Source organism: Ursus maritimus, unplaced genomic scaffold (assembly GCF_017311325.1).
Source record: "Ursus maritimus isolate PB19 unplaced genomic scaffold, ASM1731132v1 scaffold_9, whole genome shotgun sequence".
NCBI lineage: Eukaryota > Metazoa > Chordata > Mammalia > Carnivora > Ursidae > Ursus > Ursus maritimus.
The window spans coordinates 32,773,217-32,789,343 of NW_024427107.1; the positions used below are offsets into that span (position 1 = coordinate 32,773,217).

Here is a 16,127-nt window from a genome sequence, read left to right on the forward strand (position 1 = left end):
TTTATTTGACAGAGAGAGACAGCCAGTGAGAGAGGGAACACAAGCAGGGGGAGTGGGAGAGGAAGAAGCAGGCTCCTAGCGGAGAAGCCTGATGCAGGGCTCGATCCCACAATGCCGGGATCACGCCCTGAGCCGAAGGCAGACGCTTAACGACTGAGCCACCCAGGCGCCCCTAAATTTGATTTTGAGTTAGAAAATATCAAGGAACGAGTAATGATATTTAGTCAATAATCTTGAAAAAATCAGTTAAAATTACTTTCTCTATAACTGATATAACAATCCTGAGCAAAAAGTTCAGCTGAAATATCAACAATAATAGATTGGTTTAAATTGGATCTTTTTCAAAACATTTTCTAGTTGAGTCAAAGACATTTATTGACTCTGCTATATATAATTCTATGCTGTATAATAATAAGTCCCTAATAGCTTTGCTTATCTTAATTTTTAATGTTCCAAGGTAGTTAGAAATGTTAATATTTATTCATTTGTTTATACCCAATAACTTTAAAGGGTCAGAATGGACAAAAGAAATACCAGATCAATCTAAAGAGTCATTCAGGACCTATCCACGTGCTGCTTATAAATAAAGAGTCCAATTCGTCTAAGCCTGTGGTTTTTCCTGTCCCCCCACCTGATGACCTCACACAACCCTCCTCTCAGCCCCCCACGCCAGCGACTCCACAGAAATCCAACATAGCGACTCAGAATCTGTCTGAGCAACATGTCTCCGAAAGAAGCCAAAATCTTCAACAGACACCAGCCACAGACTTATCATCAGGTGGGTCTAGAGCCTTTGTTTTAAAAAGTCAGAAGGGAGAATACAGATACCATATTAAACAAGTTGGTGAACTCTTTTGAATTTGTCAGCTATGGCTATTCTGCTACCAAACACAGGAGGCAAAATGGTAAGCTTTAGAAGTATTTAATGTCTCCTGCGTGCCCAGCACTGGGGTAGGTATTATGAGGAAAATTTAAAAACAGATCCTGCCCTTAATTATATTACTACAGATTTGTTTCTTAGGTAACGTAGACTTACAATCTGACTGTACATTCAGACACATACAATTGAATACAGTATAATGTGGTTAAGACTGTGTAGAATTATAAACAGTGACCAAGGAAAAAATAGTTAATGGGCCTAAGTATGCAGTTTTCCATGTTTGGAATTAATCGAAATGTGTTCGTTTTTCCCCATTTTTACTATTTACATATTATCAGGGTTTTGTTTTATCAGAGGTTTACTTTATAAGGTTCTTTTCTTAGTCACTCTAGGATAAATGATTGAATGTGTTCTGATTACCTTTAAGAAAAATCAAACTGGTATACAATATAGTGACATTTGCCTCCTTTTTTCATATTCCTTATTGTTATACTTTTTATTTGGAAAGCTTAGTTTTATAGAGTTGAAAAAAGGTCTCAACTCCAATTTTGGAAATCTTACCTTCCTAAGTTGTTTAATCTGAAATGAAAATAACTAAAACTCTAAAAACTGGGCATTAGGAATAGGGTCCACATCTAAATTATATAAATTTCCTTGACACTCAATTTTTTCCCGTAGTTACATCGCTAGGTATTTAGCAACTCCTTACTGATTCCAAATAAAAGGCCCACGGCAGATATTCTCTCAGTGGTTGCTGAATGAATGACTTAGACTTAGTCACGCCAGTCTGGATGTAATACTGCATATCATTAAAAACTACATTGTATACAACCCCATGTTTATTTTTACCTTTGGCATGCGTCTCATTGGAATGTGGAATGAGTCTTACTACTCTGGGAGTTCACAATAGTTCAGAATGAGGCTGTAAAGAGCTAACTGGACACAGAATATTTTTCAGCTTCTTGTCCTCCTTTACTTCCTCTGTAACTATTTCTATACTTTCAGATATAGAATGGGGGTGCACAGTGGAAAGTGTACTCCTTAAAAAGCTTATGACCTAATTATAATCTAATGGGGAATATATGAAGACAGGCAAGTTTATGTGGTTGAACTTAGACACAATTAGTGCATCAGCCTCCACAAAACATTAAAAAATTTCTGTATATGGTTTTGTATTTAGCAATAGTAGTAAGAATAATTTGGGGTCAGATTAGAGAGAACCTTGAATATCAGATTGAGCTGGGACTTTAGCCCATAAGCCAATGAGGATTTGTGAGCAGGGAAGCAGTATACTTAGAACCGTACACTGGTGAGCACAGGAGTAACACGATTAGGGCAGATGCTTTAGGGAAGCAAAAAGATTAGAGGCAATGGAGACTGAGAGATCTGATGTCTGTAGTTATGCAACCAGCAGAGAACATTAAAGCTAAAATGGGTGATAATAGGATTGGAAAGAGAAATAAAGATTTGAGAAATATTGTTTAGGCAAAATAACTTTGATACGTGAGATCTGGAGATAAATTTAACAGGAGGAATGAAAAGTTGTTGAAGTTTTAAGGTTGGGTGACTGGGAGAATTATGGTACCACTGACTTTGTAAAATTGAGGAGTCAGTTTTGGGACAACGATGATGAGTCTTTTGATTTACGTCTTGAGTTTGGAAGTTTAAAAGTAATGCCAAGCACAGAGCTGGTGCTCATGAAAATGGCATCTTTCCATAAAGGTCTATTACTTAACACTGTGTTGTTAATCAAGCTGCTGTTTAAATTAACTATTTAACATATACCGTAAATATATGCTGCACTTAAATATAACTGCTTTTTACTATTAAAATATATAAATAGAAATGTAACAAAACTTTATCACATTTCTGTTTCCAGCAGGATCTATTAGTGGAGATATCATTGATGAGTTAATGTCTTCTGATGGTAAGTAGTTTAAAATTTTACTACTTTATATATCAATAATGCTTTTCTAGAATTTGTAAGTGGCGTAAGATTTAAAAGAAATGTAGAACTATATTTTTTAACTGCTTAAATACTATGATGATTCACGAAAAATCTCCCATTTCATAGTAAGTCAGAGGCATCCTTCAGAATTTTTATTTTCCCGCATTTTGAGAAAAAAGAGCCCATAAGAGGATACTTATTACTATGTCACTGAGTTAATTTCTACAGTTAGCACACTAGCCCTTTTCACATCTGAAGAATTTGGCCAAGAGTAAAATAATATAGGTAATCTCAAAACCCAGTTTTGTAAATATCCCCACTGAGGCCAATTTCAAGCTACCAATGTGAAGTACCTGAACTATTACTAACATTAGCCAAGTTGTCATCTAATCTGAAATAATTTTTAAAAATCTTAAAAATACAAAAAATATTTTAATTACTTTAATAATAACTCTCTTGGCTTCACCTTTCTCTAAGTTCTTGGATTCAGTCCTGGTTCCTAACAAATATATCCAAACCTAGGCAGGTGCAACTGTTAAATAAGCAAATGGTACAATAACCATTTGCGATTAAACATTTCTGTAGAAACAGCACATCAGCAAATTAAGTAGAGTTCCTACTTCTGTCTTCAAAGTAGTAACTTATTTAGCAGATCAGAGGACATGCTTTGATCAATTTTTTTAAAAAAGATTTTATTTATTTGAGAGAGAGAAAGGAGAGAGAGAGAGAATGAGCATGAGTGGGGGATGGGCAAAGGGAGAGGAGAAGCAGACTACCCATGAACAGGGAGCCTGATGCAGGGATCGATCCCTGGACCCTAGGATCATAACCTGAGCCAAAGGCAGATGCTTAACCAGCTGAGCCACTTAGGCGTCCTGACCAATGTTTTTGAAGCACATATTTTAGCATGACAAGTTCTATAAAAATTTTAGCCTGTTTTTCTTATGCTATACCTATACATACCAATGCATAATCTTTAAATGAGAATCTTTCAAAATATACACTAGATACAAGTCATTAACTACTTTTCCTACTGTAAAATATTCTTATATGCAATTTAATTTGGATAGATGTATTTGAGAGCATTTTGTTGAACATCATGAACTGTATGTAAAAACCGTGTTTAACACTGAATTTGTTTTGCTTGCAGTGTTTCCTCTCTTACGGCTCTCTCCTACCCCAGCAGATGACTACAACTTTAATTTAGATGATAATGAAGGAGTTTGTGATCTGTTTGATGTCCAGATACTAAATTATTAGATTCCATGGAAACTTGGGACTGTTATCTACCTCTAACTGTAACATTTTAGACTTCTTAATAACCTAAGTATTTAAAATAATGAATGTAACATCTTTTTAGTTCACTGATTCTGAAGTGTTCTCTAATACTTTCTTTTTTACTTCACAAAACTTCAACCATAAAAACAAAGGGCTCTTTTCAGCCACAAAAACAAAAGCTTTTTTCAGGGGAAAAGGTGATTTAATACCCACAAATCCCCTCCACCCTCAAGTAATTACATTCTGGGATTTCAGCTTTTCTTCCAATTCTGAATCCTTCTGTTTTTTTCCTCTTATGAGAGGAAAGTTAAAGTAGACTTAAGGCCATCGAAAACAAAAAAAGTTGGCCAACGGCTCATCACTTGTATTTTTTTACTGCCACGAAACTCCGTATTTCTGTGTGTCCTCCAATCCAAACACACATTCACTGCCACTTATAAAGTGAAGGATGTAAGTAGGATATATTAACTGTTTCAGTGAACAGATTTTGTGAAGTGCCTTCTGTTTTAGCACTTTAAGTTTATCACATTTTGTTGACTTCTGACATTCCACTTTCCTAGATTATAGGAAAGATCTGTTTATGTAGTTTGTTTTAAAAATGTGCCAATGCCTGTACATTAACAAGATTTTTAAAAATAAAACTGTATAAAACATTTAATTTATTGGTCTTTTTGGGGTATTTGATGTATCTCCCGTGTATTACAACTGAGCCATTAATCTTGTTGCTTCATCAACATTAACTGGTTCGTTTTCATGACACTGCTGAGGAATCTGAAGGGAGAAAAATACTATATTTTAAAATGTAGATAACAACAGTGAACAAAAATGACTTGTGTATAATCTATTATCTAACTTAATTTCTTCTAGTCCTACCTTTGGAAGTAAAACAATAAAATCTCATATTTGGACTCAATGTTTTAGAGTCTGAATATGACTCAACATGCTGTAGATACTACAAGGCCAAGTACAGTAGAGATCCAAATACTAAATAGTACATTCAACTTACTGGCTTTAAAAAGTTGGAGTTTAACTTATTAGCCATAACAAAAGGAACTGATTTCTACTCACCAGCTGTTTCTGCAGAGGTTCAAGGGAAAGGCCTTTTGAGAAATGTGCAAGTTCCTTTTGTATATCTACAAAAGCTTTATTCACTCTGTTAACTTTTTCATCATTCACAATGTTTATCTTTTAAAAAAGAAAAAAGGCATTAATCTATAATCTTGTAACCATTAATGATACAATATATCCAACTTTAATTTAACCTTGTTAAACCTAAAAATTCATCAACCCTACCCATTTGTGGGGTAAATTCACACAAAAGGTCTTATGGTCTTACTGGGAAATTTTAGATAAAAGGTTCTGGTTTTTTAAAAACAAGAATTATGTGGACATACCTCATATGCAGAGTTGGTACAGGCACACTAAAATACAGGAGCACAGTCCTAGGCTATGGCACTATCATCTCTCGTTGTAAAACGAGGAACCTGGATCAAATGGCTTACTCTCCTTCTGACAGTCCATCTCTGAATCCTTCCCTGACCTTCTTACTTTATTGGAGTCCCGTCCAATTTCCTGACACAGTTTCCCTTGCAGCACTCCTCTCTTAAATCTAGGAAGTGGGGTGATATTCTTGTTGCTGCTCTCAAACCATTTCTCCTTAAAAACTCAGCTCCTTTGAACCTAATGCATCATCAGAACATTCTGACACCTCTTTCCTCATTACCATCACCTGCCAACACATTTACTTGCTCCCTCATGAAGAATCTCAAACCTGGGCTCACTGACCTCTCTCATGCCTGGTTAATGGGCTTCAACAAACATCTAATCCTATGGTTTCCTAATCTCCTCAGGTCCTCACTTCAAGGTTCTTTCTCCTCACCTACGTCAGCCATCCACTTGCATGGACCACCTCTGGCTGCACCATCACCTGTAACTGCACCACCTCCTGTTCCTCTAGCTCACTTAGTGTGCTAACATTAACAATTCTTCAGTCTTACCCAAATCGTCTCCCACCAATGTCACTGTTTTTCACATTTTCATATCCTTTATCCTTTAGCCAGCACAGATTCCATGGCCATTATTTAATCAATCACTTCTTTACACTCTCTTAACTTTCCTTCTCTTCTCTCCCTCAATCAAACCTGCTTGGCAACCTAGTTAAACTCAACTGACAGCTTTTTCTGAGCCTAAAACTGAATCTGGAGGAAATCATGACAGACTGGCTGGCTTCACTTTAAGTTCATGACCACAAACTTTAATTTACCATTTCCATAGTGCCTGGCAATCTTAAAACCTCCACCTAGTAAGTTAGGCCACTTTCTGAGAAAACTGTTTGATAATTTCTCCAACCAGCCCGCCTATCCAGATTTCCCTCTCTTAGATCTTCCCATTAGCGTACATAAAGCTTCTAGTACTCCTATTTGAACAAAATGATCTCCTTTCAGTTAAATATACCTGTTTTTCCCTAGCGTGGGGCGTTGCATTTGCTAGTCTCTGCCTAGAATACGCTGCTCCCAACATTTAACGGAACTTTAGATTACTTGCCCCTTATCATCTGGATCTTGGCTTCAATGTCAACTTTGAAGACACTCCTATGTAAAATTGTCACTCCCTACCCATATCATATCACCGAGCTTTATTTTCTTTGTAGCATTTACTAAGTCATAAAAATCCTTGATCAAAAAGCTTGACTGAGATAGTTCATGAAAACTGAAAGATAAAATGCTATATTTCTATGACTATTATTACAATTACTAAGTCCTGGAGAGCTGACTCCACCTACTACTTAAATGTGAAAACATTTCCTTGAAGAATTTTCTTAAAGAACCAACTTAATCTTAAGAAATTTCCCATTTCTCAATTTTTTTGGGAAAAAAAAACACAAAAAAGAGAAACTCCTTTCTTTTCGAATTTTGCATTTTAAGAAAGAATCTTATTTCATAGGTTTTTGTTTGAGTTGTAGATATCTTCAAGGAGATAACAATTACTGAGGAGAAAAAGATTGGGTGCTGACCAGCATTTTATGTCTGCTTCTGTTAGGAGGTTCTTGAATATACTGGAGTTCAGAGATAAGAACTGTTTCTGACAGTTCTATCATACCACGGTTTCTGATAATTTCTATGCTCTGATTAAGCTTTTAAAACTGTTCTTTGGATAAAATCTTTAAAAACAAACAAACAAAACTGTTCTTTAGAACCTCACGCATTTGCAATTAAAGTGCCTTTTTCTTTTCATACATCTACATCAAGATAGGTAAATTTTTTTCATTAAAAAAAATAAATGTTTAAAATCATCTTGCCTTTGTGAGAAAGGCTAAGAACCTATTTTAAATAATAACATTCAGTTTTCCAGTGGCTTTACAACTATGCTTTGTCAACAATAGTCAGAATGCTTAACTAATACTCACCTTCTTAAGATTAGTGGTAACTGGTTTTGCTTTGTTTTTAGACTTAAAGCTTTTTTGGCTGGCTATATGAAATACATTCCTGGACTTCTGCCCTCTTAGTTTGTTCTTGGCCATTGTCTAGGGAAAAAAAGAAAAGGAGCTCAATTAAGCTGCCCACATTTATGAACTATAAATCAATTTTAGTTTTTAAAGATACCAATTTGGTCTGAGAAATTCCATTTTATTCCTGATTATTTTTAAAGTTGCTGCATGTAGTAAATTACTTCCATGTCTTTCATCACTGCTAGGTTTTCTGCTATTTGAGTGCAGAGTATGTATTTAATTCTTTTATATCTAATACTTGGCCCACTTGGCCCATAGGAAGTACCATGTTAATTTCTGCTAGTTGAATTTATTAATACTATCAACACAATTGCTTTCTCAGCTCTCTGCAGCATCTGCCAATGTTAACCATCACCATTCATCCTGCTAGTTTACATACTACTATACCATTCTGGTTTCTATAATACGTTAGGATGGACTCCTGTCTCCTTCCTCCTTTTTCATTCATTTTTACTTGCCTCACTTTTCTCCTATGTACACTTCTTCAAAATCGGTCCTTAATCCTGACTTCCTACCTTAAATTACTTTTGCAACTACAATATCATCTCTATGTGAATGGCTCTTGTCTTGAAACTTTACATATTTTCTTTGCTCTATAGCTAAACACGCACTAAGTCTATAAATCCTACCTTAGAAACATGTCTCAAATCTGCTTTAACAATGCACATGAGGAAAATTTAAAAAATATTAATAGTTAAGATTTACTGAGCTTATAGTATGTGTATAAGCACTTTGTGAACATTTTATGTGCTTTAATTTACTCTGCATAACGCTTTGTGGGAGGTACTATTATCCCCATTTTACAGATAAAACTCATGCAAAGAGGTTAATTTGCCCTAATTTGCCCAATGTCACACTGTTAGTAATCAAGAAATGACAGGATTCAAAACCTGGGAGCCTAGACCCAGAGCTAACATTATGTAATATGGCTTCTCATGTATACATAAGCATAATGTAGTACTGACTAGTTCAGGACTGGATTACTGCTATAGTCCCTAGGTGCATTTGGTTAGACCACAGATTGGCAAACTATACCAAAGGACGATATTAGGTCAAGCACCTGTATCTAAATAAAGTTTTAGTAGAACACAGCTATGTCCATTGATTATGTATTGTCTATGGCTACCTTCCTGCTACAATTGGGGCCCACAAAGCCTAATATTTATTTAACAAATAGTATTTATTATCCGGCCCTTTGCAGAAAGATTGCCAACCCCTGGCTCAAGTCATCTGCATTCAAGTCTATGCCTAGTGCTATGTGATGAACCTCCCCAATATTAAAAACTTTGAATGACTCTTCCAATGCATTAGGGGCAGTGTGCTTTGTCCTGGTATATTGTCAGAACCCAAAATCTAGGATAAATATGTCAAACATATCTCCTGCTACCTCTCTGAACACACACATCCTAGTCTACCAACTGCTCTCTGAAAACACTTTGCATATTCCTCCTTTCTTTCCTTTGCTCAACGTGTATCTCTTGACTGAAATTTATATCCTCCTTCAATGTCTAGCTTCAGTAAACTACTTAGGCAATGCCTGTAAACACCAATGGTACTCCTCCTTAAACATGAACACAGTAGGAAATTCATGATTACTACAGAGGAAGTAGAAAATACACATCATATCCCCCCAATTAAATAATCTAAAATCCTTCCAATAGTAACCAAAATCTAATCACTTATCTAGTACTCATTAATAACTTACGATGTGCTAGGTGTGGTATAAAAATGATAGACATACAAAAAGTGATATACATACATGTATGTGATACAAACACAGTCACATGGTTTGTCTTGCTAGAGGCAGCATACAAATGGACACAAGAGGGAGAAGTCCACCAGAGTTGTGGACCTGAGAAAGGTTCGTGGAGAAGGGAATACCCTGGAGGGTGGAAAAGTACTGAAATTCTCTGACAGCAACGTGAAAATTGGGATGACAAGAGACACAACGAAAAACTGGTACCCTGACAAGGGCTGAAGGCCCAAAAGACACCCGGGTTTCAGGCCTGGGCCAGCCGGACCGCTGCCCACCACGGTTGCCTGAGGCAGCGGGCGACCGAGCTCAGCCTCCAGGCCTCACCAGCACGAGACTCACCAGTCCTGTTCTAAACCCCGAAAACTTCACGCCAGTCTGCCAGAAAATTTATTAACCTCTCCTCATTACCTTTAATACCCTCGTGCAGCAACTCACGCTCCAAGTGACGCCATCTACACGCACAGGATCTTCAGGAAGTTCCGGGGAAGAAAGGAGCCAGTCAAAACTTCTCCTACAGGCCTTAGTTACGCCCACCGGGCGTAGCCCCACCCACCTAGCGGAGTCCCACCCACAGAGCGCCGACCAGACCAGGCGAAGCCCCTCCCACCGAACGTAATTCCGCTGTTGAGCGGGTTCCCACCCTCGTAATGTAGCCCCGCCCACAGAGCTATCTAATGTTTCTTCTAAACATAGCGAAGCCCCGCCCGTAAGGCGAAGTTCCGCCCACCATGGGAAATCCCGCCCCAAGAGTATCCCTTACCTTAGGCGGGATTGAGGACAAGTACTCGGCTCCGGCCAGCGAACGGCTTTGGAGATACTGCGAAGTCGGGACTTCCCGGGCGGGTAGGTATGTGTACAGAAAGCACTGAGGCGTTTCTGAGGTTCTGAGCCGTGAAGTCTGTCGCAAGTCGGCCCTCAGCCGCAGACTCGTGGCTGGCTCTGCCCACGCTCCCCACGCTCCCAGGAGGTGGCGCTGCGCACCGCTGGATGGCGTCCGAGGCTTGGCTGGCGGTGCTGAGAACCTCGTGGCAGGGAGAGTTTGGAGCTCTAATCTCCGAAGGAACTTTTGTAATGAACGAGAAGATGGAATGCTTTCTCTTTTCCTTGCTTCAAAAAGAGAATTGCTAACAGCACAGCAGAGGCACAAGAAAATATAAAAAGAAAACAAGTATCAGGGAAGGTAGAAAAACTTAGAAGATTAACATTTTTTTGCCTTCTGGTTGTGTGAGTGTGTATTTCTCAATTAAGACAGTTTGAGTTAAGTTCTCTAGAAAATTGACTCAATTCTGCCAAGAGGACCTCTCCATTAAAGTAACATTTTTCACGTGTTTCCCAACTTATTTTGATGAGTTCATAGGAAAAGCCAGATTTTAAACGAATGTTGAAGTACTAACATGTATCAGTTTATTACTTACAAGAATTTAGCCCACACTCTAAGTTTCAAAATAAGGCCTTAATACCACTCCCCTTATGCAAGGACGCTACTACTGAGGCTCATTTTTTTTTTTTTTAAGATTTTATTTATTTATTTGACAGAGAGACAGCCAGTGAGAGAGGGAACACAAGCAGGGGGAGTGGGAGAGGAAGAAGCAGGCTCCCAGTGGAGGAGCCTGATGTGGGGCTCCATCCCAGCGACCGGGATCACGCCCTGAGCCAAAGGCAGACGCTTGACGACTGAGCCACCCAGGCGCCCCTAGGCTCATATTTTAAGCCATTGGCTGGCGTCCACAAAAGTAGTAATGGACAAAACCAAACTAGGACCTGTGTGGGTTGGCCCTGGGTCGAATTTTCTTTCCTCCAAATCAGCCACTGGCCTGCTTATAGGAAGATGAGCCACTTTTACAGTAAATCATGTTATTGTGTTTATATTGAATAGATTGAGGGATAGATTGAGGAAAAAGGAATAATTACCTGTCAATATGTGTTTATTCAAATTTTGTATTCTACGAGTGACTTTTTAAAAAACAACTTAAAACGCTAGTATAAAATGTCCATAATGTGTGGGGGCAAAACCAAAACAAAACCAAAGCTACAGAAAATCATCAGATCCTTTTACCAGGCCTGAGTTAACCACAGATATTGACGCAAATAAGATAGGTATAATTCTGGTTCCTTGAATTGAAAAAGTGGAATGAATGAAAAAGTTACTTCATTTCTCTGTGCTTCCCTTTCCCACATGTAGATGACCATTCAGAGGATATGCCCACACCAGAGAACTTCCATTATCTGCTCAGCATCCTTTCCGGGGAACCATTCTTCTCCCATTAAATGGTCCTTGTTGAGCTGATAATTACAATCCTCCTCTAAAGATTTTTCAACTAGAGCTGGTGAAGAATGCTATCTCCCACATTTAGTGTCTTTGAATTGGGATGATGCGAAATTAAGGCTACAATTAGCCATCTTCTCCAGCAACTTGCAGGAGACCTGTCTGCAGTGGGAGAGAATGAGGGCAACATATAAAAGAAAACAGACCTGAGGAATAGAACACAGGACTCTGATGATGTCATTTGAGTTTTTGGATTCAGCCATAGATGGAAGAAAGATCTATCCCTAGACTTGTCAGTTACCTAAGCAAAAACATTGTTTTATTGGCTTAAACTTTCTTGGGTTATTTTATTTTAAATCATTTGTATCTGAAAGAGTCTTTACTTCTGTCCAAACTACTTTACAGGAGTATATTGCAGAGTTAATAAAATACAAAGCATGAGAACATAAGATATTACTAGGACAAAAGAAAAGATAGTGTTAATTTTCTAAATGCCATTTACTTATAAACCAAATGAATCATATATAAAGAAAAAAATAACTTCAAGTTTTCTAATCTTTAAAAATACATGCAAATATATTTCCAGTTTTTCTAACAACCTTAAAGATGAATTAAATCATAAGTGGAGAAAACATTTTTTCAGAAACCTTAGTTTTCCTGTTAAAACTCAGCATTGCAGAGTTCTGTATACAGATCTGGTCCTCAAAGGACTGTCATGAAAGCAATTCAACAAGTAAACACGGAGAGTTAGGGAGAAGAGGAAAATGAGAGCACACATAAATAATTACAAACCATTCATAACAAATCTCATAGCCCTTTATTGGAACAAACCTAGCCTTGTATAGATGATACTTTATGATAAACTTGTTTCATTGATTCAACTGTATTCTCCCCACTGCTGTTTCATTCAATCACAATAGTTTGACACTTTAAAAAATAACAGCCTATTTTGTAGAATGTTTCATAATTGGGAGTTTTTCTGTTTCCTCATAATTTGATTCAGGGTATACTTTTGGGAAAGGAGGTGGACAGAAATACCACAGAAATGATGCGCTGTGATCTCATTGCATCCCATCAGGTGGTTTGCGATTTAGATTTGTCCCATTATGGGGATGTTAACTTTGTTGCTTAAGATTTTTTTTTGCCAAGTTTCTCCACTGTAGACTTACTCCTTTCCCCCTTTTAATCAATGACTATTTTGTGAGGAGCAATTGAAACTATGCCAGTATCCCATCCCTCAACAAACTTTTATACTAGTTTTGGTACTTGATGTTTCTTCGATAAATTATTACTATGTTGATTCCCAAATTGTAATTTTTATATCTCTGTCTTCCTTCTATAGTCATCACTTGACATTCCATTGTAAGTAAAAACTTTATTCTCTGTCCATTTATTTATTCATTTATTTATTTATATTAGTACAGGCTCACGAGTTGCTATTTTATTCAATGGATTACAGCCTTTTATTATCATAATTTATTTTGATGTTCACATTGTCTGAGATTTGGCCAGTGAGTGCTCCTTCACATATATCCTTTTGACTTGTCCCCATTATTCTTTGACCACCTTCTCGCTTTTTGGCACAGCGAAACACTCCAGGTTCATTTTGGACCTATGCATCCCAAGTCCCAGAATTAGTCATTTCTCCATGGAGCCCTGGTTCCTTTCAGTGCAGAATAATATTTAGAAGCCAAGCTCTGGAATATTGATGCTTCTAGGCTTCAGTGGGCAGATCTAGGCAATGTATGCATGGATGTTTATACTATTTGCCTGTCTATCTACCTATCTATACACGTTCATACACCTCACCAACTGTAGTTATTTCTATATGTAAAACCATGAGTTTATGCCAGTATCTCCAATTTGAACTGAATACCATAGGATTTATTTTAGTTTTCTACCTTTTCATATTTGTAATTTATTTCTCCATCAGTGAGAAACCTGGTTCCCTACATATATTATTCTCTATGTATTATTCTTTTTGTTTTTTAAAAATTTATATATTTATTTATTTGAGAGAGATAGAGTGTGCACGTGTCAGGGAGAGAGAGAGAGAGCACATGGGCGGGGTGAGGGGCAGAGGGAGAAGCAGACTCCCTACGGAACAGGGAGCCCTATGCGGGCTTCGATCCCGAGCTGAAGGCAGACGCTTAACCGACTGAGCCACCCAGGTGCCCTTTATATATATTATTCTAAATATATGTACTAATCACTAATTTGATTTATCTTCCTGTTAGTAACCAATATTCCTTCACTGTTGCCACCTCTCCCACCCCGATTTCATGCAGGTGCCCCCCTCATCCCCACTGGGCTCACACCATCCACTGAATCATCCACTCTGGCTGCTGCCACCTACAGAGATGGTTTCTTTACCCTGCTCAGGCTCTGACTTTCCCTAAGATGCTGCCATCTCCCCTCCCTTATTAAGACCTGATGTCTTTTAGACTTAATTATGATGGAAGGAGGGAAGAAAGGAAGGAAGGAGGGAGAGAAAGAAAGAGAGAAAGAGAGAAAGAAAGAAAGATAGGGAAAGAAAGAAAGGGGAAGAGAGAAAGGAAAAGAAGAGGGAAAGGAGAGAGAAAAAGAAGACAAGCGGATAGCAAAGTTTGGATTTTTATTCTACAGGCAATGAAGGACTCCCCTTCCCTCCACACCTACACACACACACATACACACACACGCATACACACACACAGACACACCATATGGCTTGTTATAGGAAGTAATTGAGTTGGCAGCATGAAAGTAGATTAGAAGAAGGAATGGTGGCAGGCAAGGAGGCAGGGGTTCGGGGAATAAGTAACCGTAAGCCGGGGATGGCAGTGCACCTGCTGTGGCTCCCCTGAGTATCAGCTCATGAAGAACAGTCGATAAAAATGAGCTGCATTTTGCCTTGCTGTATAGTTTCTTTGTGGGCCAAGTAAATAGTAAAGCTACCTTCCAATGAATCTGCATTTCTTGTGAGGGGTCAGTTAGATCATGAAAATTTTCATGATTGATTATGGAAGAAGGGATTCTTTTCCCCACTAACCCCTCGGTGACAGAAGCTTTTAATTTTAGACTAAGAACAAACATATCTGTAACACAGTCTATATAAGAAAGTGGAGCAGGACAGACAGGACCCTCCACCTTTCTAACGAGGTCAAATTCCTTGAAATATCTGGAGGGTTAGAACCAAGAAATGAAAAGAGATCATTAACCTTTTTGGGGGAAGGAAAAATGACTCATTTCTGCAGGTTATTATAAAGCTTCCGGAGGTAGGTCACAGGCTTTAGTGTTTCACTATATATTTTCTATAATTCAAACATCATATTACTTGTATGCATGTTTATCTCTTGGCTAGTCCATGTACTCTTCAAGGACCGGTCTATTTCTCAAACACCTTTGTGTCCCCATGTAGGATTCTGTATTTCCAATGCATGGGAGGTATGGCATACACATTTGCTAAATGAAATAAAATTCCCTGAAGTATAAAAAAGCAAGCAAGGTACTGTAGCCAATATACTAGAAATAACTTTAAAGCCCTATCACCTTTACCATGACTAAAGATACCTAGAAGAACACTTCTTTTTATCTTCTTGTAGCGCAGTTCCTCAGGAATGCTAGGTGCCCAAAAAATGTGTTTTAATTTAATTGAACAGATTTTTATCCAGAGTAATTTCCTGGCCAAGTGCCTAGAAACCCTGAAACTAAACTAACTATAGTCACAAAGGAGAACTTGTATATGAAATATTTGAAGGTTAAGAATGTTCAAATACGTAGTCCAAAGGCAATAAAAATATTCAAAAGGTACATGAAGTCCTTTCACATTTTTTATGATGCTTGGGTAAAATCCAAGTCATGGTTAAAAATTACAGGAATTGTGGAATATTTAGCAGGTGCACGTTTAAAACTCAGAAAATTGGCAAAGGCCAAGAAGGCAGTGTGCTGTTTAATTACAATTTGACACTCCAAATTTCAACAGTATTTAATACAAAAAGTGAAAGGATGCTGTACTTTGTAATTATCAAGGTTAGCTGATAATGCAAATACTCAAGCTGTCTAAAGCTCAAAAATAGTTTTGTTTTTCAGTTAAAATTATGTTCAGGGTCCGTGCAGACCAACATCGACAGTTTTTGACTTTCCTCTTTATGTTGTTTTATAGCAACCCTGTTGTGCTGAAATCCTAAGAATTACAGGGGCATCTGTATTTTCATAAACAAAAAGTACTGAGGACTAAAAGTTCTCACAAACATTTGGCTCCTGAAAGACTTGATTTTCCTTTGGATTAGAAAAGTCATGAAGAGTCATTGTAAAAATGGAAAATTCAGAGAAGTATAGAGAAGAAAACAAATAACCAGCAATGATTACATTCTGATTTTACTTTCCATGACCTTCCTCTCATTTGGGTTATTGTAATAGCCTTCTAACTGGTTCCCCTGCTTTGCTCTCTATGCAAACCCAGTGGCCAGAGGAATCCTGCTAAAATGTTAATCAAATCATGTCATTCCT

At 37.7% G+C, this 16,127-nt stretch overlaps 2 protein-coding genes across 3 annotated transcripts in view; one reads left to right on the plus strand and one right to left on the minus strand.

Moving 5' to 3' along the window:
• Positions 1–4,759, plus strand: part of E2F5 (E2F transcription factor 5) — a 29,040-nt gene extending 24,281 nt beyond the window's left edge. The window contains exons 6-8 of one of the 2 annotated variants that reach the window (XM_040626054.1): positions 511–778; positions 2,760–2,807; positions 3,979–4,759. In XM_040626054.1, coding sequence (XP_040481988.1) covers positions 511–778; positions 2,760–2,807; positions 3,979–4,088 — 426 coding nt within the window. In that variant the 3' untranslated portion in view covers positions 4,089–4,759. The remainder of the gene's footprint in view (positions 1–510; positions 779–2,759; positions 2,808–3,978) is intronic. The other variant, XM_008689171.2, reaches the window with a different exon arrangement.
• Positions 4,749–9,894, minus strand: RBIS (ribosomal biogenesis factor). The gene is made up of 4 exons (XM_008689101.2): positions 9,779–9,894; positions 7,513–7,629; positions 5,175–5,291; positions 4,749–4,877 (listed from the first exon to the last, which is right to left on the minus strand). The coding sequence occupies exons 2-4, from the start codon at positions 7,624–7,626 to the stop codon at positions 4,806–4,808; spliced, it is 303 nt and encodes a 100-aa protein (XP_008687323.2). The 5' UTR covers positions 7,627–7,629; positions 9,779–9,894; the 3' UTR covers positions 4,749–4,805.
• Positions 9,895–16,127: the final 6,233 nt, after the last annotated feature.

Bases quoted from the DNA above. Each gene is read 5' to 3' on its own strand.
- RBIS (XM_008689101.2), bottom strand. From the start codon at position 7,626: ATGGCCAAGAACAAACTAAGAGGGCAGAAGTCCAGGAATGTATTTCAT. The intron at 5,292-7,512 runs GTGAGTATTAGT...CTTTTTTAAAAG, and splicing joins TTACCACTAATCTTAAGAAG to ATAAACATTGTGAATGATGA. The intron at 4,878-5,174 runs GTGAGTAGAAAT...TTCTCCCTTCAG, and splicing joins AACCTCTGCAGAAACAGCTG to ATTCCTCAGCAGTGTCATGA.